At 36.6% G+C, this 25,619-nt stretch overlaps 1 protein-coding gene across 1 annotated transcript in view; it reads right to left on the bottom strand.

Annotated features, from left to right (window-relative positions):
• PRIM2 (DNA primase subunit 2) overlaps window positions 1-25,619 on the bottom strand; it is a gene marked incomplete at its 5' end in the record, with an annotated part of 129,761 nt that overhangs the window by 15,618 nt on the left and 88,524 nt on the right. Inside the window, 2 exons of the mRNA XM_081998173.1 lie at window positions 9,104-9,186; window positions 10,012-10,138. Of these exons, the coding sequence (XP_081854299.1) occupies window positions 9,104-9,186; window positions 10,012-10,138 (210 nt within the window). The remainder of the gene's footprint in view (window positions 1-9,103; window positions 9,187-10,011; window positions 10,139-25,619) is intronic.

Genomic DNA, 25,619 nt, shown 5'->3' with positions numbered 1-25,619 from the left:
TCATATTTACACAAATCTACACCAGACTGATACATAGATTTCCTTGAGTAATCTTACTGTGAAGGCTTTTACACTGTCCACTTTGAAAAATTTAATGACTTTAAAGCATTTACAGGTTTTGATGTAGTAAAGACAATAACTACCTGAGAGATTTTGGACTGTGAACAAGGAGTCTCAACCGACCACTTGAGAAACCTGAATGATATACAATTCCTAGATTGACTGTATAATGCTTTTTTAAAATTTGTCAGCAAATGTGTAAGGGTACCTGTTTTAAGATTTGAGTTTTAAGTCGTTAATTTAATGGGGAAAGAATCCCACCAGAAAAATCCACAAAATCTGTATTCTAAGTAACAATATTAATTTTGTGAAAAGAAGTAAATTAATAAATATGAAGTGCCATATGATATCATCATCAATTAAATATTTATCACAGTCATGAGTCAAAAAAGACAAGACTTAAAATTAGAATTCCTGAAAGAAATTTGATGTAACATATTTCACTGTTCTAATAAAACGGGTATCACATGAGGTTTGTCTACATCAAGAGTATCAATTGTTCTTGTATTTTTTTCTCTTTTATATATTTCCACAAAAAAAATACTAACTTAATAAAAGATCTCTTATTTAATCTCTTAACTAATAAAAGTTCTCTTATTTAAACAGTACTTGCTCTTATTTAGTCACAACTTACAAAAGCACTACCATGAAGATGACTGATATTAGGGCAAAATTCTTGAGCTGCAATGGAAAATATAATTAAAGCCAGCAATGATTTAAAGTTTCTAATATTAGATGATCACAAGGAAGAGTGTGGGGTTTTTTCCCCACTGTGGCAGATTGTATTTTTTTATTCATGGAAGCACATAGCCATATCAGAGGCCTAGGCAGAGATGGCCTTATGTATTTCCATCTCTGTGAAGACTCTCCAATCCCACAAAACACTAAATTTGTTCAGAGAACATTGGCCAAAGTGCAATGACTCAATCAAAACCTTTAATTTAATCCAATTATGGGAAAAGGCAGCTTTTTAAATTAAGAGAACAATTCTATCAGAAAGAACATTCTTTCTTCTGAATTTATCTACTGCTCATTAACATAAGCATTTTTCCCTAAAGAAAAAACAGTAATTGAAGCAAAAGCAACAGCCTAGACCCTCTGTTTCTCCTGACTGTAGAACCAGAAATTTTTACTAACTTTTGTTATTATGATAGCAGTGAATTAGGAAAAAGGCAATTACACCTAGAAAGCTTTCAGAAACAAACAGATATTTTGAAATAGTTCTAATTCAAAACCTATCATATCTATTTTTCTATTAAGGCTATGTACGCAATGCATTACAGTGCAGTTACTACAGAACCACAACAGATGGATGTACTTATCTTAACATATGCTTTAATCTTTATATTCTTCAAATCTATTAGCTACTGTCAAACCTGGTTTCATAAAGATGTTACCTGATTATCAACATACCAAAAAAAGAAATTAAATATGATCTGAAATATACTATAAACTCAAATGCCATACAATCACATATTCACACATCAGATGCTCAGCTAACCATATTACTGCTCCAAGAAGCAATTTTAAAACAAACAAAAAAAGCTACTATCACAAATAAAGAAATAGCCTAACCTAAGGAAAATGTGAAATAAATACAAGTCAAATAATTCAGTTCTTGGAATAAACATAAGCATTAATTCTTTCTGCTTCAGGGTATATGATAACTATGCAAGACCTGGAAGTAATCTGGTGTATTACCTCAGCAAGATCATTTCAGCAGATACAATCTCAGACAAGACACAGCCTCAGAAAATCTGGACTGGGACAGCAGGATGGATCTAGATACTTCACAGCAAGCAGATTCACATATTCAAATGTTTTGACCATTTTTTTCATTACTGACTGTACTACAAAATGACTGCAATGAAAGCAGTCCAATGCTCAGACTGACTATTGAAGTCATGTGAGGTCTGGCAGTATTTGCTCTGCACCATCATCCCAAGGTCCAGTTTTCCTTTTTCACACCTATCCTGTGGACAGAGTGTCCTTTGGAAAGGCACTGTGAGGGTGGGGTTTGTTTCTACCCCAGACCAGCCAAATGCTTTACCTGCATGAAAAAGCTCTGGAACTGCCTGGTCTTGTGAACTTATTTTTCCTTTTTATCTCAAGAGTATGAAGGACAGCCCAAGAAACAGAAGGACTGGTTTTCCAGACCATTGGAAAACTAACTGTCTTAGGTAAAACTGCAACCATATGGGCTGGACACTAGCCTATGTTCTGGCTTGTGTAATGGCCATAAGGAATAAGCTTCATAAGAAAGGGGCTTGTTCACAGGCTTGAAGGGAAGACATACAAGTACTCTAAAACAACAGATTAATATCCCAGTGGGGGACCAATTCATGACCACGTAGCTGAATCCAAAATAAGTGTGTGGAAAACTATGCACCTTTCACATAAAAATGGACAGATGGTCTGATAATTTAAAAATTTTGAGCAGAGAAAGCCAGTACTTGAGAAACTAAAGAAAAGCTCTGTGTTCTTCAAATCCAAGAAATGTCCCAAAATAAGCAAGATAAAAACACTGAAAAAGATTGAAAAGAACATTAATAGATGTATTCTGACGGTATCAGGCTGAAGTACACATTTCCGCTGATGAAAAAAACAACACTTGACCAGAGAAGAATGCAATTTACCATAGAGAACCAAGTACCATCTACACTGGAAAACAGAGTGCCTCAAGGAAACTGAAGCACTTGATTAAAGTCCTAACAATAAATTGCAGGAACAGGCAAAGGCCTCAGGTTCTGAATGGACAGACAAGGAAAGACGCGGAACCAGAACTGAAGTCAAGGTGGAACATGGGTGATTTGGAAAGAACCCATAGAAACAGATGGCATATACACCAAACACAGCAAGCAAAACGCATCCAAAGCAATGGGTTGCTGCTCGCAATGTTTTGCTTGAAACAATCAAACCCACCTGAAGCAATCGCCAATCAACTTGAGATCAGCTAAGATAGTGGCCTGGATTTCACGATTCAAGGACCTCCTGAGATAACCTGTGAAAGTTATGGGAGAACTAGGAAAATGAATCACTTATATGGTTGCTGATGTACCACAAATCCAAATCTTTTCATGGTGTAAAGCACTGTGAACTCGCTTCATAGAAGATAAACCACCACCACTGAGGAGTCTGTTTCCCCATAATGAACACAATATATTCAGGAATAAACTTCTTTTGTGCTGACAGACAGCACAAAGATCACTGAAGATAAACACATAAAACATCAAAAGAGCATTGTCCTATGACAAACCCTGGGACTCTCATCAGCAAAAAAGAAGTCCTCAAGATAAGTTTGTCAGCAGGACCTTGATGAGTATTAAAAAATGTTGTTAACAAGTGGAAAGGAAACACCTTCAAACAGTAACAGTTCTGATCCAGATCGCTGCGTATGAACTGGAGATATAAGGGTTCAACAGACAGCTGTAAAAAATAAGAGTCCCCCAAACAAGAAATGCAAGCCTCCAGGCACTGCTGATAAAGATACGTGCTACGTCCCTGTCAAACTCAGACTTGAATATCTGTGTTCACACTTGCACAAATTAAGGTTAAGACACCAGCTCTGTTTCATTTTGCGTACAAAGTAGTCATCAATGTATATCCTTTGTGCACGGCCTGAGCTGCCATGGCTTCTCCAACCCCTCTTGCCAGGATGGCATCAACATCCTGACCAATGCTTCTGGAAGGCCTTGCGAGTTACCAGTAAACCTCTGTTTCAGAATGAAAATTTAATCTCAGTAGGGAACAGAAATTGCTGAGCTTTCAACTCCTTAAAGTGAACTTCTTAACTTAGGAGAGAAACATTTATTATTGCTTGCCTGAAGAAAGAAGCATGATGTACTGCTCTCACAAATACCATTTACCCACAAGAGTGCCATGAAGTACCTCATTCAACAAAAACTATGGGACTGTACAGAAGTTTCAACAAGAGCAAAACACTCGACGAACAGAACTGCTAAGTGGGAGCTCTGAAGATCTCATGACCTTGTGCACAAAGATGTTCCTTGAGACCTAGCATGATGATGTCTTTTAAAAATCTCATTTGTTTCCATGACAATGGTTACGTGACAGATTCGCACATTGTCAGATAAACATAGGAAAAGTTTTAGGGCAGAAACCATCCACCCAAGAGGTTTCCTGGGTATAGATACAGGCACATCCTTGAAAAGAAGCATCCCTTATGCTTATAGCATGTAAGGAATCTGTAGGCCTGAAAACATTTAGTTAAGTGAAAAATATATTACTAGATAAAACAAAGATTAATCTCCTAAAATTTAGACACCACTAGAAGCAAAAATCTACAGTTCATTTTAAGGATTAATATTATCTCAAAATGGTGAATTGGTGAATTAAAAAAAAAAAAAAAAAAAGATTCTATTGTTCTGTTGCAGCTACCATCAGCTGAAGGTCATATTCCTAGAAGGGAAAAAAAGGAAGCAAGTGCCTGTTAGTTAAAAAAAAATCATGAACAGCTAAGTTAAGATGCTACTGGGAGACTGGGTTCTCACAGAGGAAATGCCATAGCTAAATAAACCTTTGGGACAAAAACAACAAAAGCAAACATTTATGTCTGAAGGTGAAGGACTTCCATGTAGCTAATTATCTGGGTCTGTTCAGTAACTCGTATCTTCTCAAGTCCAGGTAAATGACTATAAATTACACGCAAAAATAATCTACTAGGAGGACAGTAACCTTGACATACACCAAGTAAAAAAGCAGTACCGCAGGCCACAAGTTATGCCCAGCAGAATGTTTCCTGATGTTAATCAAAGACAGCCTCTTAGGAAATGAGCAGGAATACTCTATTTTTTCAAGTCAAACATGAGGTAGTTCAAATAGGATTGGGATTTGGACAGCAAACTTGACCATATTCTAGAATTAGAAGGTCTTGGCATAGTGATCGAGTCCTAGGATTCTACAGGGAAGTAGCTTGATACCAAAACTCTCTTCAATTTTTTCTGTGCATGAAGATCATTGTTGCTGAAGAGGCGTATCAGGGAAAAAGCCTAGAACAGCTTCCCCAACTGGGGAAGCTGACAGCTTCCTTTGAACACAACCTGTCCCAACCAGGAACAGAAATACTGGCACATCTTGTTAGATTCCAGGATGGACAGTTCAATTCTGGAGTGCCCCATTCATAAAAGGTGATTTCTAAGATGCCATTCCACAATGCTTGCAATCCATTAAATATATAAGTCTATGTACTCATATATACGTTTGGTTTCAGTGATCAGTGCATTACTTTCACAGATCTTGTAGTATTTTATTTTGCTGATACAGAACATAGTACTGATACTGTATCAGCTGTAAACAGGGAGGCTGAAAGGACGAATTGATTCAGGAACGGAAGGCCTGGTGTGTTGCCTTTCACCATGGTTTCTAGAATGCTGTAATTTGCACCCAACAGGGACTGCAAGTCTTGAGCTTTCATGTGAATTCCTTAAAGCAACTCCTTAGCCACAGACAGAAAATTGTATCACTACTAACCTGGAAAGCAGAAGTCTACTGTTCACATGATCTGACACCTGTTACCACTGCAGGGAGTCTCATAACTCCCTCATCACCATCAAGAAGAAAACTGGGAAACAGTTGAGCAAATAACAGTTCAAGTTACTTCTGCAAAGATTTCATATAGAGGCTTGTAAAACAACAAACTGAATTTTCAAACTGTCAAGCATGAACCTGCTAGCTAGCTGCAACTGGTATGGGCTGGTTGTAAATTTTTCTAACATTTGAACTAAACAACAGTGACATGTTCTGATCTTCCAGTTAATAAAGAGAAATGACACAGAACTACCAGTTAGGAAGCTGATCACTGGTTTTGCAGACAGACTAGATGAAATACAACGGGGGCTTGGGAGCCTAGAAAGAAGAGGGTGAAGATTCTGGGAAGTTGAGGGTGATCCTGGAGATCAGAGATGGATGGAGATGAATGCTTGGGGAATGCCCTGGGATCATAGCCTGTAATGCTTGAGACTGTTAGCTGCAAGAAGCTGCAAAGCAGGTATTGACATAACTTTCTTCTCCATCCTCCCAGACTAGCAGTGATTCTCTCGCTGGGAAGGAAAGTTGAGACGTCAGTAAACACAACACCAGGGTGGGGAGCAAGTGAGGGACTGCGTGAGAATCAAGCAGGAGTATAGAGTCAAGAATCAAGGGAGTTCTAACCTCCTTGATCCTTAAAAACAAAAGAAAACAAAACAAAAAAATCCCACACCAACCAACCAAGAAAAAAGAAAAAAACAGAAACAAAAAACCAAACCAGTAACCAGACCCACTACAGGCTGCCATTTACTCTCTCACCTGTGACACCATCACACACATTTGTTGATGATTCAACTACATTGTACACTGTCTTTCGTTAACTGGATTTGAGATTTCCATTCATTGCAGACAGCTCAAAGTCCTGGAAAACTGACGTAAAACACCTGCTCCTTTTGAGTTTGCTGTCCTGTGCATGCGGCCACTTGAGTGTCCCCTCAGTCCAGAACAAGACATTCATCTCTATCATAACCCAGCCAGGGAGAACTGAAAAAGCATTTAGGTACATACATTGACCTGGTTTTGACAACACAGAAGGGAATTTTCCTTTTGTCACAACCTGCTTGTCTAGACTATATAGAGCAAGAGAAGACACTAAATGAAGTCACATTTGAAGACAGCAAAATAATTTTGAAACAAAGCAAGAAACAAGTGTAAGAGGCCCTGAGCCCCGAGAAAGACATACCATTTATTAAAATACATAGCTGAAAGGTCAAGCTCTGAATCATTCATTAAAAATAGGAATCTGTCAGGTTGTAAGGAAGCTCTCATTTGATCTGGAGTTAACAGGAGGTCTAACAGACTCAAAGGGTACGGTTTGAGTGAATGTCAATCTTGAGTCCAGATACTAGAAAAGTAACTGTATCAGGGGCTTTGAAAGACTAACAAACCATCTGCCCCTAATAGCCATTCACTGAGCTAAAGGAAAAACAACATTTCTGATACTCAGCAAATACCACCAGCATCAGAGAAGACTCTAAAACGCCAGTCTGGATGGATGGAAGGATCCTGAACTGTTATTAGTCATGCAAATGTTATTGGACCATGCAAATGTAGCAGCAAGGACTGGTAGCAATAAAATCTGTTCAAGATCTTAGAGACAAATGTGAAACAAACCTCCTCCTCCTCCTACTGAGTATCTCAAAGACTGTCTGCTGCTTTCAATTTTGAAAACCCAGCCACAGCCAACTTATTTTTTACCTTTTTTTATTATTATTATTTCTTGGGTGGAGGGTGTTTTGTTTTAGGTTTGTTTTGGTTTAACACGAGGAGTGGTCAAGTGCAGAGCACTTAAACTGACACCACAAAATTCATGGACGGCACAGTATCCATTTCCAGGCAAAGCAGACTGACGGAGACAGTTTTTCTTAGTCACTTCTGACAAAATTTAAGACTCCTACTGAATCCCAGTCCTACTTTACAAGGGAAAAAAAGAACAAAAACACACACAAAACCTAAAACCCAATTCAAATCAAGTAAGGAACTATGTTAAATATAGAAATACCACCCCACTGTGCAAATGCTGTGAAGAAATAATCTCTACTAAATCCTACCCACACATAGCAAGGCAGCTAGAACAGTAAATCCTCACCAATCTTTCCAATGATTAGCGGGATAAAAATCTCAGAGCAACATCATTTTTTGAGGCATATAAAAACGAAAAAAGCCAAAGGAAAGTATCTCTGGTGCCTGTCAAATATATGGAAGACAGTTAAGTTCTTATTTATATGAACCAGGAGAAAAGTTAAAAAAAAACAAACAAAAAACAAACAAACAAAAAACCCACCAAAAAAAAAAAACACAAACAACAACAACAACAGCAAAAAAAAATCCCAACCAAGCAAAAAAAAAATATTCCTAGGAAAAAGTCTGGGTGTTTCAAGAATTTGCCAAGAATTACTATGAGTGAACAATAAACACTTTAAAACTATTCTCTTTTAATTTATATCGTAATTGTTGCTTCCAAGGGAGACTACTTTACATGGACCTTTCAAATTCTTTTCTATCACAGAATCAATAAGGTTGGAAAAGACCTTTAAGATCATCAAGTCCAACCATCAACCCAACACCACCATACCCACTAAACCATGTCCCAAAGTGCCATGTCTACACATTTTTTGAACACTTCCAGTGATGGTGACTCTACCACCTCCCTGGGCAGCCTGTTCTCTCTGTAAAGAAATTTTTCTGCTTCAACACTCTATTGATGCCTGACAAGCAATGGTGACACTCCACATGAACTAAAGACAACAACTGAAAGCAGGTTTTTCCTGTGGACTTAAAGCAGGTTTTAGGCAGTTAATATACACAACTTTTCACTGAACTGTCTCAGCTTAACTCTAACCCATACATCTTCCTCCAGTGAAGATGATGGCATCCTTTTATAGCCTTAACCTCTTGCTAGAGCAAGCCATGGGAGTCACAGTCCTTCAGTATGTGTATATTTCTGCATTGTCCTTGCTATATGATAGGTTTTCGAATTAATGTTACCTTTTAAAAAGCTGCTAAAAATCTTTGCTTAATTTCACTAGGTATTTCATGTCTTTTTGTTGTTTAAGGGAAGTTAGTGCAATGGATGATTAAGAATGCATGTTTTTTAGAAGTTTATTAGAGAAAAGAATTATTTATGTCTACTGACTACACAGTAGAGTCTGCCACAAGTCACTGCAAGAATAAAAATTAATTCTCTATAATATTGCCAGATTAATTTAAACTTTTTTTATCACAGTGCAGTAAAATGAAGTAAAACAAAATTCTGGATTGTATCCACTATAGTAATAAACCAACTCATAATATTAAACAAAAAAAGGTGATGACAATAATCAGAACATCAGTGGGAGCATTGGAGCCAGAAAGCCAAGATTCTGGTTTAAACCTTTTATAAGAGGAGATACTTCAGAATACATACAGACAAATTGCATATAGCATTCCTACACAATTAGAAAGTGAAATTCAAAAGTACCTTACTAACGAAAGCGCCAAACAAAATATGTCTTACCTGAGTTATTCCACTGGGAGGGATCTTGTATGACTGCAGCTTCTGCTTCAATAGCTCAGGATCACTGTGGCGGAATGGGCACCCTGACAGTAAAAAACAAGCAAGCTCAAAAAACAAGGCTGTTTACCCAGGAGTTAGCGCAGTAAGGCACTCAAGAGACCAGCTAAGCTGTTTCTAATTGTCTAACAGCTTATTAATAGGAAAGTTAATTGCCCATGTGTACAATTGCTTACTTTTTTCTTTCCTTTTTTTTAAAGAATTACTCTACTGCATAGTTATCAGGGCACCAGAGGCTCAAGAGTTATATAAAATATCCCAATATTAACAGGCCACAATTCTAATTCACTGACAGGAAAAGAGGGTCAGTTAGTTCCTTACTAACAATGATAGTGCTGGTACATTTAATAGCTATGAAAAAATGAGAAAAAGCAAGTAATGAAAGCCAACTGGTCTTTAAAGCATAGTCCTTTGTAAAAATATTACTTTAGAATATTAGTTTATATTACTTTAGAACCTTAGAAAGTTCCACCACCTTAAATAAGAGTGGGGTTTTTTTTTGTCCCACAATAACAATGGTGAAGCCAGTGCAGGTTTTCCATGTTTAGTCACACAGAGGTAGGAGGTTTTCAAGTACCCTAGCAAACTTCAGAATTTCTGTACAATTGAATTCATATCTCAGAACATCCCTAACTGGTCACTTTTTAAAGCATCTGTACATTTACAGTCCCCTTACACTGCATGACACAATGTATATAAAACCAGAAGCTATCAAGTGCAATCTGAAGAGAATAGTGCAAGACCACTGCAGCCTTAAAATTAAACACATAATTTAAGAGACTAAGGGAGGGAGTAATTTCTCTAGCCAAGGGTTTCTGCTGTGTTAAAACTTTCTTTTTTAAGGTACTCACCATGATAATCCCCTTGACTTGGTGGATTGGACATGATAATCTTCATGCAGCTGTATGGGGTATAATCAGTTCTCTTTCCTTCTTTCCCATAGCTGTGGCGAATGCTGTAAGCATATCCTTTGTCAAACTAGACAAAAGCAAAGGAATAAATTCTTACATACTGTGCTAGTGATTCTATCTGCTCTGCAAATAGAAATATTGGATAACAAAATAAATCTTCCAAACATAATCAAACTGAGAAAAAAAAAAAACCTGAGTTGCTCACTGTCAGCTTTGATTTTTGTATTACATGGACTTGTATATGCACATATATGTGTTTTTCAGACACATCACAAGAGAAGTGTGTAACTGCATTGATTTAAGGTCTTTACAGCTGATGCAGTAATCACTTTAAACGTAAGACAAATTAAATATTAAAATTTTCAACCCCATGATGTTAGCAAAGGAAGAAAACATAGCAATTTAAGATCTTTCATAAATGTCCATAAATTGAGTGCTTTATCAGGAAAAAAAAAATAGAAACATAGATTTCTTTACTCAGGTTCATGTTCTTCCAAAACATAACGCTTCACTTATCTTTTGTTTCAGCACTGAAGTTCAATTCATTAGATTCTAAAATGGAGTATACTTCATTGTGTAAAAAGAGAAATACTTCTCTTGTACAAAAGATTTTAGAAAATCTCTTTTATCTACTGATTGACTACCAATCCCTCCAGTAAAATTAAATCTTCTAAAGTAATATAGATGTAAACAAACATTTATCTTGGCAGCTGAGTACAGCACTATCAATATATTATTTTAGAGAAGTCCTGTGGAAAACATTCAATGACATGAGTTCATGTTATTTCATATGTGGCAATAGGTGACATAAAATCTATAGTAGAATCAGATAATTTAACATAGGGATTCCATTAAGTTGCATTAGATACTATAAGATATTAAGGAACATTTGTTCAAATGTTCTAGTTGTAAAAAAAAAAAACAAATAGGATAAAATAATAAAGCATCATATTTAGAATTACACATCCTCAGTCTCTCTTCTCCTCAAAAAAGCTATGACAATATATAAAAGAACTGTGCTCTTGCTCAATTCAAAATTTTAGCATTAACCTTATGTAAAGTTCTGTGTCTGAATTAAATGTGAACAACTGTCGTAAGAATTTATGTTTCCTTCTCAAAAAGCACTCTAAAATAATTTTTGCTCTGATATTTTGCCAGCATAAGACAATGTAACATGCTGAGAAAAATAATTCAAGCATACAACTGTTAACACTACTACTTCAAGAACACTCTCACTTCTACAGATAAAAGTAGTTCCCTGTTTGGCCCTTGGATTTCCAAATAGTAATTCAGAACATACAGATACCTATATGAAATACCTTGACCTGCTAAAACAAGTCTAAAATAAAACAGAAAAATAAGTATATTTTTCTTCATATAAAACACTTCCAACATTTTTGAAAAATATAAATAATTGAAAAACTATAGAATGGTATGAAAAACTATAGCATGGTATGTAAATAAATAATAAATGTGTATAATAATATACACAACCTTTGAGGATAAAATCATAAATTGCACCTTATTCTGGATCGGTAAAAAAAGAAACTTCTCTATCAAGATGCTGGTCATGATCAAGATAATGTATCAAGAAGAGTAATATGCAGCATTCCTTCCAAATAAGGTTTAAGACATCCAAAGCTCTGAACAAATATTGACTGATTAATCCTTACCGTGCATTTGACAAAGTGACTTTACTCTGTTTTAAAAGGTTTAAAAAAAAAAAAACAAAACAAGAAAACAGATAGCATTGTATTTTCTAGCATAGCCACAGGCAGGGTCCAGCACATAGGAATATTCCTATTGAGTCAACCATTTTTCCCCAGGAGAGAAAAGAACCGATTGGCTGAAGAGTAACCCAACGCTACTCTCGCTCGCAGCAGAGAGTTGGGCTTACCAACTCTTCATTAGAAAGCAGAGTAAGACTGTATGAGGACCTGCTATAGGTGTGGGTATATACTTGGGAAGGGCGGGGGGGAAGAGGTACCCTCCCCCTTAGCAGGGCAAGCAGCAGCCACTGGCTGAGTCCTCCTGCTGCTCCTGCGGGAGCTGCAAACGGCATATTTACTCCTGAAAAACAGCAGACATCAAAGATGAAGATGTGCGTATTTTAATTCCCAACCTCTGAGTCAATCTGTTAAACTGAAGATGGAGTCTGTGATCCTATAGCCACCTATTCTTCCATCCAGAAGGTCTGGAACCTTTTCTCCTTTGCAAAAAATGAATGAATGCATATTTCATTTGCTTAACAAAGGATATTTGAGCAATCAGTTAAATTAGATTAAATTAGTTTTTTGTAAGCAAATCTTGAATGCTTCAGGATGTATTGCTTAGTTTGCCAGAAAATTAACACCCCTCTAACAGTTCTGCATGCAAAAATCTTGAGCTGTACTTTTCACATCACTTGCCTTAATGCCCACAGAAATTACTTTTACTACCTAACTCATTATTTTATGCTGAGAAGCAGCTCGTGCAGTAAATAGAAACAACAGCTACATAATAACACAACACGACCTTGGAGCAGGTTGGATATTTTCCTCATTGCTTTCTTGTAACCCTGTTTGGATCTCAGAGTTTCCGCAGTGGCAGATGGCAGAGAAGAACACAGGTACGTGGTGCAAGTTAGCACACGTGCAGTTATGTGCTTCATTAAGAGCTCTCTCATCCTGTGATTCAGCGCTTCCTATCATTGATTAAGGAACCAGGATTTTAGCAGGGCCAATATCTGTCAGGCTGTGTGGTCATCCTCAGTAGGAAGAAACCATGAATTGTGGCATTTCATTTCCGAAAACACATCCTGAGGAAAAGCCCTCTCTGTACATTGGGGGATGAACTCAATGAACAGACTTGCTCTCTCCCAATACCATAACCCCTGGATGTGCACAAAGGAAAATCCTCCTCAGGAGCAATCCCTTTTGCCAGCAAAAGCATGAAGGTATAATTAGCCATGTTTGAAATGTGCAGAAATGAGAAGGCAGAGGTAGGGAACTGTGCCCTCCAATTTATTCAAACACCCCAAATTGAAGTGGTAGGATTTTCACAGTTCCTTGAACAAAATAAAACAAATTATGTGCAGCACATATCATGCATGTAGGTGTTTGCAGGGTCATTCTAATTGCTTATAAATCGCTCGGTTTTAAACCATTTCAAAGGAGCGGTTTAAAAACCTGTAAAATTACTATTACAGTATATTCGAACTGCAATCTACTATAAAGTCATTATGGCAAAACACTGTAAAAGGTGAAAACTAGAATGAACTGATTTGAAAAAAACACCTTTTTTAGTGATGGCCCTATGAGAACTTTCAAGGTTTCTATTGAAGCCTAATATGAACTTGCTCAACAATAAAGATGCTGCACGAGTGACTGCATTTACCTTGTATTCTGCCTGACAGCTTCCACTGAGACAAAAGAAACTCGAGAATACAAAGGCAAAAAATTATTCCATTATCATAGAAAAATTGGGTTTGCACATACATCCCACCATAGTCTGTGCTAAATATCAATGGAAACTTACTGCCAAAGTTACAATAAACCAGCAGCGTTAAAGCAACATCATTAGACTACTGAGTATCCGCAGGTACTAGATCACGTACTGCTGGTAACATTGAGAACAGGAATTCTCTGCAATTTTTTTAACAGTATGGCCTATATCTCAACTATCTCAGTTATTTTTCCTCTACTGAGCTCTCTGAGCTTTCTCAAAATCTGCAAGGCATTTGTAATTTATGTGCTGGGTGGATGGACCATGGCTTTGGTGAGGGAGAAAGGGAACAAGAAATGTGTCTTGTTTAAGCAATGAACTGGTTCACACTGAAGCCAAGAAGCTGAGGCAAAGACAACTCTTTAACAACATCTCTATCAAAATTTGTCAATTTGATGTTGGAATGTACAAATCTTGTGATTTTTGCAGCAGTATGAATTTTTGTTTTAGAAGACTGCAAGTCAACTGTCTGAGCTTTAACTTGATCCCTGAAGACAGAGAGTTTTTTGAGGACTTCTCAAAAGGCTGAAGCATGCATGTGATGCCTGGTCTGAGGGGTACTGCCGATGACGAGTGGGTAGTTTTCAGTTTTTATGCATCAGTATTTGTTGTAATTAACCAAGGTGTCCGGTGTATGGTACCGAAGGTACTAATGATGATCCTGGGTATCCTGGAACAGGTGACACAGAGGCTTTCTTAGACAACTTCTCCCAATAAGAAACTAAGCTCTTAGCACTGATTAGTAGGACTAAACCAATAGTCCAAAGCCAGAATCAATAGGCTGTGGGACAGTTCACTGGGTATAGAGGAGTGTACCATAGCAAGGAACTTACATTTTGCCTTTATATGGTATATTCCCATGAGTATCAGACTAAAGCAGATTAATTTGCCCTATAACTGTTAGTTAAGGCACACATACCATATTAGACAGACTTCACTAGAAGCTAGACAAGTTATCAATTAAGGTATAAGTAAGATATAAATAAAAAGGTATAAAGAAAAGAAGATATGTAAGCTATAAATTTGCAACTGGTATAGCCTAACACCTACTAAGTTCCAGATAGGACTTTAAGGAAATGCTATTTTCAATAAATTCTGATCACACAAATTCACACAAGATCTTTGGATATGGAATGAGGATGTACATCAAATGGACCTTTTGGCACCTTTGAAGAAAAGCTTCTATCAATTTCATACAACTGAATACAATTTCAAAGGAGAACAATTACAAATGACATTCCCAAGGCGTTCCACTGCAAAATAAGTAATATCATCACTGAGAGTTACCTTCTTTATATCACTTGTCATATTTGCAGATTAGTATCTGGAAATAGAACTATTGCCCAGAAGACCAACCATATCCTGGGCTGCATCCAAAGCAGCGTGGCCAGCAGGTCAAGGGAGGGGAGTCTGCCCCTCTGCTCTGGTGAGACCCCACCTGGAGTCCTGCATCCAGCTCTGGAGTCCTCAGCACAGGAAAGACATGGACCTGTTGGAGAGGGTCCAGAGGAGGCCACAACAATGATCCGAGGGATGGAACACCTCTGCTGTGAGGACAGGCTGAGAGAGTTGGGGTTGTTCAGCCTGGAGAAGAGAACTTACTGCAGCCTTCCAGTACTTAAAGGGGACTTAGAAGAAAGATGGGGACAGACTTTTTAGCAGGGCCTGTTGCAATAGGACAAGGACTAATGGTTTTAAACTAAAAAAGGGCAGATTTAGACTGGATATAAGGAAGAAATGTTTCACAATGAGGGTTGTGAAACACTGGCACAGGTTGCCTAGAGAGGTGGTAGATGCCCCGTCCCTGGAAACGTTTCAGGTCAGGCTGGTCGGAGCTCTGAGCAACCTGATCTAGTTGAACATGTCCCTGCTCATTGCAGGGGGGTTGGGCTAGATGTCCTTAAAATGTCCCTTCCAACGCAATCTATTCTATGATTCTAACTCACTAGGTCCTCCATAAGTTTTGTTATCAATTCTGACATTCAGCATGCATATTAGGATGGCAAATAATTTGCTGACAGGTCTTCCAAGCCCTGTGCGCTCAGGTTCACACTTCCACAAAACTTTCATGTTTCAGTTTAACTCCTTTTATATACTCGTGTAAGTTTTTATGCATCTATTCCTTACAGTACAGCAAGATTTATTTATTTAAAGTGTAACAACTAAGCAAAATGACTGCAGTAATTTTGTCTAGCTTCTTGGCTGACCACCAGATTAGTTCCAACTCTGCAAAATTCAAAGAGTAATGGTTTAACACCTTTTTTTTAAGCAGTCATCGGGTAATTTCCTGTCTAAAATTGTTGAGCCTCTATGGATAACATCTTCAAATTCATAAATTTATCGCACACAATGTTTATCTTCTGAAATAACTGGTTTGCTTTTTCATCCATTTCCTAGGCAGTCACTCAAATCATTACTATTGATACTGCTTAGTTGGCATATCTTTTTCCAAGCAACTTTTTTTTTTTTTAAGCTCACTCTTAAAATAAGTTCAACTTGAGATTATCTTTTCCCCAGCATGGTTGTCATTTAGGAGCACAAATAAATGTTTGTCTATCTACCAACAATAAAAAGTTTCAATTTATCCTAAATTCTCAGCCTATAGCATGCTCTCTACCTTAAAGGTACAGATCAGAGACATCAGCTAAAATTGAGCTGGAAAATTCTAATGTGCTGTGTGGCAGTCATTACAGACTGATTCACATCAAGTACAAAAACCTTTTTCTTCTCCGATTTCAGGTTTTCCAAACCACATGAGGCAAGAACTACTTTGCCCTGGAGATTGGCTCCGTCTACCACAAGGAATCACAAAAGTTTTGATCAGTCAAACTCCTTGTATACTACCCACATGAGTGTAAACTGCATGTCTGATGAACTAGTTTCTGGGCTACCCCAGACCACTCATCCAAAAATATGACCAGATAGGCTTTTATTTACAGTAGTCTAAGCTTCCCTTAATATAAATTAGTTAAGTATACAATTTATGTACACCACTTCCCCACACACTCACATGGACCAAGACTTTGAACCAGGAAAAGTATAAAATAAATGACAGCAGACTGTCTTCTGTGCCTTAAAACACTGCATCAAATTATCAGAACAACACTTCTTAAAGGTATGTCCTATAATGATGTGATTTTTCTTAGGCATGCACTTGGTGATCTATGCAAGATTTTATTAGCTACTTCAAGACATTGTAATAATTCCTTCTGTATCTGAGTTATCAATACTGCTGTATTTTTTTTTCATCTGTTGATGTTTCACATACATTATACTGAAAAAATTCAGATACAGAAGATGCATTTCAAAACATGGTCAAAGAAGAGACATTTCAATTCAGATTTGATTGTTTGGAGCAAACAATGAAGGAGTTGCTTTGAAACTGAAGCCTCTGAACAAGAAACTGGCACAGGGAAGACTTCTTTTGTAGACTGCCACTAAAATAACTTGTGCAGGTCATAAAGGTAAAGGCTACTTTAAAAACTGCTTTAAACAACACTTAAGAGCATGTCAAATTGTGATTTCATTTTAACGCTCAACAGTAAAAGTAGAAAAAAAACCAGGCTATTTTTATTATAATACTTGCTTCATTTCTACTTCTGAGAAACTGAAATGTCTTTGTGATTACAGAATTATACAGGAGTCTTTGTTTTACAGAACATGATCTAATTCCCTTAATATAATGTCCTATCTCCTTAGCATAATATCACCTACACAGAGTATTTTTCTTGCATAAAAAGATGTATCTATCTGAAAGAAATAAATCCTTTCCATATTACACTGCACCAATCTCCTAATTCTTTATGGGATTACAATGCCAATGTCATTTCATGTAGTACTCCACTAATTGTACTAGTCATTTTCTCTAACATCATAATATTTCCAAAAATTACAAATTTTGAAAAAGAGGAAAATGCCATGTATCTATGAATATCACGGTTTTGATATTCCCAAGAATCATTATTTTTCCTAAATATTTGCTTAACCTACTGCAAAATTTTCAGTGAGTAACACTACAAAAAAAAAAAAATCTGAGAGAAAGAACAGTTGTTTTAAGACAAAAATCAGTTTGTGGGTGACAATTTCGCCCATATTGGAATTCCACTAAGAAATTAATACAATTTTCAATAAATCTTATCAAAAATACTGAAAGTTTCATGCTGGCAGTCATAGAGGTGGAAATTCCTTGTCATTTTAAATGAAACAACGTGACAAAATATTCATGTTTATGAATTATAATCAAGAATTATAAGGAAATTGGAAATTATAGCAAGAAAATAAATATTTTAGATGGCAATTAACACTGAACAGGTGATGAGAACTTCTGTTGCTTTGTTTTTAAATAGAAGAAAATACTAAATCTTATTTTAAACAAGAATTAAAACAGCTGAATTAAAATGGCAATATTTGACAGCACCATAAGAGATACCATGCTTTCCTTAACTATCTATAAAAGTACATTGGTACTTTCCTTCAAATAACAAATGAATACTCAACAAACCTGATTACTGTAAACATGTTTCATTTTCAACAGACTCTGCAGACCATTCTCTACAGTTTTAAGGAACTCTTAAGAAACGTCTTTATAATATCAGAGAACAATCTTGAATCCTTTACTAAATATTCACTCCATAACACACTCACTTAGAAAGTTTAATATGAGATACAAAAAATCCAATAATAAATTTCTAAACCAAGGAATCTCATTCAGTTAGGAAAAAATTCGACACTGCACTTCATACTCCATGAATTACAAGCACACCAATGCCTTTCAGATTTTTCTGCTGTTTTTCAGTCAGTCAGTGTCTCTCCCATTTCAATATTCAGAGAAGTTAACTGATGTAACTTGGAAATGTATCTTTCAGCAGAAGGTAAGCAGTAAATTAACGGGGCTATTCATTTCATCAGAAGTGACAGACAGAGAATAAAAGTCCCCAAAACACTCAATGGCAAAGGAGAACACAGAAAACATTATCACTGAAAGAGATGTAAGAGATTGCAAAGTCAGCAGAAATCTGTCATGTGGTACAATAAAAAACAACTAAGAAAGTTAAACAGAATAGTAACTAACTGTGTGCAGCTATAGGAATAAGATTCAGCTCTAGACATCTAAATCCAGACGTCTCCCATTATTGTCAATGGAGGTCAATGCAATCAGAGGAGCCTGGGGGTGATTCAATTTACCCTAACGTAGGCAGGCACCTAGAGGCTCATTAAATAAATCATTCTCTAGACACTATTGACTGTATAGGCTAGATCTCTATTGATCATAATGGCAGCTTAGGATCCCAGTGTAAAGAATATGTATACCAAGGAGAAAAGAAGTTCAGTAAGTCTGTATCAGAATTGGGAGAAATCCATACTTGTATGTATACCACTGCAGCACGTGTTACAGGTTTTCAGAGAAGATGGATGAAGGTTGGCCAGAGACCCCTGCAAAGCCCACTGGCTAAATTCCTACTGCTTATCCAAGCTCTATCAATACTGTAAACAAGAGTGCTCTCATATGATGTTCTATAGCTTTATTTGAGCACAGTGAACATGTAAGGCATTTACAGTCTCATGCAGCTCAAGATCTGTTATACTGTAGCATATACTGTAACCTAGATCAGCATGTACAAAAAAACCCTAAACGTATAGGGAAGAAATAGGAAAGAAAAATTACGTCAGCACGGAGACATGTTGTCACTTTGTGAAGACTCCTGAAACTTACCCAACTGGACTCTGGTTGTAAGACCAACCAGCAATAAAATGCAGGACTGGGACATGAAGTTCAGGCTGCACACCGACAGAGGGTTTATTTTCACTAGCCCGTCACAACATCTTAAAGCAGTGGATGAGAAGACAAGAGGCGTTCAGCAGACCAGACTGCAACAGGCCGAAGTGTCAGGCAAATGGACTTCAGAAAAGATTTAGAGCAGAGCAACTACTCTCGGCTCCAGCTCAGACCCTAGATACTTGGGATACCTTTGGCTTCACAGAAAATAGTCCAACGCGGCTATTAGACAGAATGTTGTTATCATTTAACTCAACAGCCTGGCGTGGCAGGCTCCTTCATTCTAGCAATAATAATCTTCCATAAGGAAGGAGAAGGAGCATACCAGAAAGCAAAACTATCCGAGCAGCTATACTACAGACCGGAACTTTAGCAGGGTACGACAACTCTCAGGTCACTGGGATAGCAGGAGAGACATTCACAAATGAGAGAAGGTCTGAAGAAAAAATTATCTCAGCCATTCCAGGCAATCAAAATTGGCAGGACTTGCCTCATTTTGAACAGGAGTCTTGGCATTAAAACAACAGACATGCGCTCAACCACAGCACCAGAAATGAGCCCAAAGGAACAGTGCACACTGATTTGCTGTTGAAGAGCACTGCTGCTGGCACGGGCTGCAATTCACCTGTGCTAGGGTGTTCCCAATTTCAAAGACCTCTACAGGATACTGGGACTAATCCAAGCAAGTCTGGCTCATTATCCAATATTCCTGTTCTACTTAGTACATCTGCCAGAGAGTCAAAAGATCTGAGCAAGTTCACCACAACACTTGAAGTTCTCTGCCTATGCATTGTTTCCAAAGAGCAGCCATCTCCTGACACACTGGAAGATGTCATTTGCTCACTGAACTGTTTGTATTTACAAGCTGGTTGAACTATGCAGCATTCCCTAAATATGCAATCTTTGAAGCAGAGACTGGAAAGTTTTGCACACCTTTTGGATTACTTAAACCACAGAACTGTTCTTCCCTTTTAAAACCATGTACCTTGCATAGGCAGTTCACCAGAGTAAGGCCCCACATGTTTCCTGATTAGATATTACTGAATTACTTCATTAATTTATTACTGCATGCCCTTGCAAGCACCCTTGCTGCGTACCAATGTTATCAGGAATCCATTATAGATTGTTATTCCTGTATCTATACACTAATCAGAATGACATCTGAAGCCAAGTTCGGCATTAGATGACAAGAGGCAAGGTGAGTTAAAAAAACAAAAGCAAGACTTCTTCATTGATCATGAGATCGAGTGGTAAATTGCTGTTACCATCAGGTTATAACAGTCCACCAGCAAAGAAGTCCTCATTCATTCGAAATTTATGACTGACCCCATCTAGTCTGTAATGAGGTATGGTAAAGCCCAAGAGATTAGATTTTACCCTAAACCAAAGATTTGCACAAGTGGCAGCACCAAAGACATCCAGCGCCTTGGCCTGGAGAATATCCCTTTAACCAATCGACAAAGTCACCGAAATACGATACAACTGTGGCCAAAAACTTAGCTTTTCCTGAGATATGGTTAAATCTGTTGGACAAGGATGCGTATCAGAACAGAAGAATACCCCGTCACATCATGTCTCAAGATACCAGCAAATCCCTGGTATAAGTGCCCATTAAGAAAAAGAAAAAATTCTCTGGATAAATTGATCATTGAAAAAAAATCAAATAATTCTTAAAAATAGAACTACAAGGAGGCTGAGTAATGAATACGTCTCCTCAGACTGATAAGTATTCTTTATGTCTACTCTTGAAACATGTAGACTTAACTTTTTTGATACAGTCATAAAAGAATGACAAAAACCAGGCATTAAAACACAAAACCATACATGGAGATTTGATGTTTGTCAACCCTTTTGAACATAGAGTAAACTCGATATTGGGGGTCTCCGAACAGCACAGTTTGGCTCAGGAACACTGGCATTCTCTCTGTAAAAGGTCTGCTGTAAAAACAGATTTTTTTTTCTTTATTAACAGCACAATAAAAGACAAAATGACATTTTAAGATGATGATCAAAGAAAACAGAAGTGCAGAAAAAGATATTAGCCCTTGCTGTCATAAGAACTGCTTACATAGAAAGACCCTTTTATATTCTACCTTACACACAAAATGCCCTGTAATCAAGACATATTTGAAATCGAGACTGCAAGTATGACAAGTCTTTCTGCATTCAACAGAAAAAAGCTTGATTTAAAATGCACAAGACTACTTTCCCATCTTTTTTTTTTAACTTTTGTTAATTCATCATAAATTAAAAGATGATTTGACTGCAGGGAAAATGTAAACAGAAAAATAAAAAAGCTCTACTGCCAGGCTGCTCTGAACTGTCTCAGGAGAAGTAACATACACTCCATTTTTTGGTGCCTGCTTTAAGGTTCTAAAAACCGGGAAATATCTCTGGTAACAAAATGCAAAAGTGAGCCCGGCTACTGTAATTCACCTAAAAAAACAACCTTTCTTTTTAAAAAAAAAAAATTCCTCAGAGTTTCACTGGTATTGCCCCAGTTCTCATGCCCCAAACCCAAGTCCATTAAGTAGATGAATTAGAAAAAGAATAGCTAGCTAGCTACCGCTAGCTTCTGCTCCACCATGTACAGCTGGGGAGGTGGAAGGTATTTGAGGGATATCTTGTTTTTCTGCTTGTGTGAGTGGACTTAAGAAGGGACACAGGGAACAGGAAAAGCTCCGAGCACACGACATCATGCCGAATTCAGTTTCACACCTAAATAGCATTGTACATTTCAATATAAAATCTGAACCTAACCTTCTTTCAAGAAATAGTAACCTCTATGATGTTGAAATACTTAAGCCCTATCATAGTAATTTAACTTTCCTGAATCAATGTATTAAATTTCTGAAACATAAATTGTGCATAGCACAAATAATGTATAAAAGAGCTGTCCTGTCTTTCTTCATAAGATTCAATAGATTTCAAAGACATGCAGCAGAATGTTAAATCAATTCTGAAAGTAAAAATACATTTTTATTAACTATGTGCCTATGTTGTATATCAGCAGAGTGCACATTTGATACAACATGCTGCTTTTCTGGATGACTGAATATGAAATATAGCCATGATTTGCTGGCTGAATGTAGACAGATGGAATATGACAGCTATATGATGTTACAACAATTATATGGACATTATCAAAAGAGAAGGCAAAGTATACAGGATCCTGCATTTTGTTTTGGAAGTCAGCTTACATAATTACAGGAAATCTGAACCTTTAATAAAATAATTTTTAAATATTCTTTAAAACAATTATATCAAGATTAATAAATTATTCTATCAAAATTTTTCTGTTTAAAAAGCACAGGAACACAACTGGAAGAGACCTGCTATGTCATTCAGCTTGTCCTGGAAGGTAATAAAAAGATACAGATGAATAGATTTGCATCCTAAGAAGAGTTAACACTTTTTTTTTTTTTTTTTCTCCTAACTGTCTCAGAACCTGGGGTAAATAGCTGTGTGGGAATGCACAGAAGGTATTTTTCAGCAGATGGCTATAAAGAGAGAGCTGTATGGTTAAGAAGGTATTCGACAGAGCCTGCTAAAGACCGTACTTAGTGACACTCAGATACTTCAGAATCACTGAACTTAGAAATTTGGCAACCGGATAGACAAATCCATCCATTACTTTTCTTAAAATGTCATGGACTTACTTGCTGCTGCTGTGATAGCTAATAAAACAGAAACCTCTTCTGACAAGTACACAGTCTTTCTACAGCAACAATAAAGTGCAAGTCTGACAAGTGGTTCAAGACTACAAAAGGAATCTTTGAAAACTAAAGGTCTGGCTTTAACATCCATTTTTATACATACAATGCTAAAAAGATATTATGGTATGGAAAGAAAACGTGTTGCTGGGAATAAAACAAGTCATAAGAGAGCAGATTCTGATCTAAATTAGTTTTAGTACAGGAAAGATCTTGATTGCTTTCATTCTTGTCAGTGCAAGAACCTTATCACTAACTTGCTCATACACTAGATTACTAAATACGGATTTCAGTGCCTAATAAGTAACAATTATGAAAATTGATCCTATTTCTTTTTATGGTAGCTAGTACAGTTAAAAAACATCACTAAAGTTATGCCAGCACTGTAATTAATGTCCTAAAAGAGAGATTATGTAGCTAGAGCTCTTCTCTGTGCCTAAGACATACCACAGGCTGAAAGATTGTCCAAAATTTTTCCTTATGATGATTAAAATTGAAAATTAAAAGTAAGGACAGATACTTTTTTAACAGGTTAAAAAAAAAGGCTGAATAAATTAAAGTACTTTAAAGTGAATAATCATAGGAAATTGCTAACATAACTTTGGCTTCACAACAAAGACTGAAGAATTCCAGTTTTAAAAGAACATAATTGAGAAATCTCATAGCAACTGAAAAGGAATTGTGTTTGGAGTGAAAGAACACATGTTTTTACTATAGCACTCATTACTGTGATTCTTAGAACATTTATGTGCCAACACAATATCCTCCAAGTATATGATAGCCTAAAATTATTTTACGTTTTCTAGTACATCATCATCAGTTGTGGCCTGTTTGCATAACACCCAGGAAACAAAAATACAGTGAAGAATAATGGTTTTTTTTTACCAGTTCCATTTCATTTAAGAAATATTGCTTTAAGATTTTGAATCTATTAAACAAATATTAACTTTTTTTAATTTCAAGAGTTTTTAAAAACAAAGTTTCTGTAACAAAAATATTCTTATAAAAATGTTAAAATATAAAATGACAAATAATGAAACAGTTTCTTGTCAATATTCAGTAAGCTTGAGTAACTGTAAGATACTGATTAGTAATTTAAGGCCTGACAAAAGAAAGTTTCAGAGGGAAATAGAAGCATGATTGAGTTTAATATGCTTCTACTTTAGCTACAGGCCAGAATTAAAACTACATCACTCTTTTAAATCTACATAATTATGTCCCAAAGACACTTTCTGTTTAGTATCCATAACTTTACTGATAAACCAGTACGGACCTTGGGTTTAAAAGGTCAGGCAATATTGTTTTAAAGTAAAATACATCCTTACAAGTAAAAGGGCAAAAAAGTAAGGTTTTGGTTTGGTTTTATTCCTTCTAGTCTTGAGAACTCCAGATGTGGCAAGCAAAACAAAATTCTAACGCACAATGAAAGAAAACAGTACCAAGTGAAGTTGCAGATTATTCACCTGCGAAAAGGTACAGGGAACTGATGCAGCATCTACCACTGCGGGGGAAAAAGTGAACATGGCTAATTTGGAAACACCAAAAAAATCCATTAATTGACACTAAAATGCACCACTCATGGGGGGGATGGGGGGGGCACCCCTCAAGTTAACTAGCTAAATTCAATAGCACAACATTATGCACCACTTACCATTTATTACTATTCTTACTTGAATTTTTAAAACTTCTGAATACAGTTAAATCATGTGCAGGCTATATATACACACACATATATATTAATTTATTTATATAAAGCTGTAAGTTAACAGTACTTTTTCAGTGATGATTACATACATTGTATATGGGCAGAAATGGGGAAAAAATGATTACTTTCATCTTATTTTGCTGCAGTAAGTGGTAGGACATTTCTACTATGTATCACAAAGACATCTAAACTTATATTCACATCTGCTTTCTCATCATCTGGCTTCTTATATGTCAACTGGAGCTATGATGTTCTTCATTTAGTTGCCTAATTTGGGAAAAAAAGTAAAACAGACTATGAGAGAAACAGACACAGAACACATATCTATATTCTTCATTTAATAAAGAGGTCAGAGCAGCAATACCTACAAACTTGTACACGTTTGTGTGAGTATTGTGAATAATGTAGATGTTACTGGTAAACCCCTTTGCAGCAAATTCAGGATTTCCTATTTGTCAGGAAAGTAGATATAGTATCAACTGCTTTGCAAAACTTGTATTATTAACCATATCATGCAGTAATGTCCATAAATACAACATGGCATATTATTTTGACAACAGCAATTCCATATTACTATTTAACCATAAGTACTAATAAAAATTACCTCTGATGCAAGCAACTTTAAGCTATTTTGATTTGATCTCATGATGCTTAATGAAACAGGAGGCAAACGGCTATTTCTAGTTTTAACTAGATGATCTAATTTTCTGCAGTCTTTCCAGAATGATTGTGTCCACACCACCAAACGGAAGTAACATTGACAACCCTGATAGTGACTTCCCTCTAGCCAAGGGCCAGGGTTACATGTTTGTAGGCATTGCTAATATTCTTTACATTTGATACAGTCAGCAAGAAATCTTATGCCAGCTCC

This window comes from Phaethon aethereus (assembly GCF_964289735.1).
Source record: "Phaethon aethereus genome assembly, chromosome: 3".
Classification (NCBI taxonomy): Eukaryota; Metazoa; Chordata; class Aves; order Phaethontiformes; family Phaethontidae; genus Phaethon; species Phaethon aethereus.
Note: the sequence above shows the minus strand (reverse complement) of the source record. Positions and strands in the feature narration are given on the sequence as shown.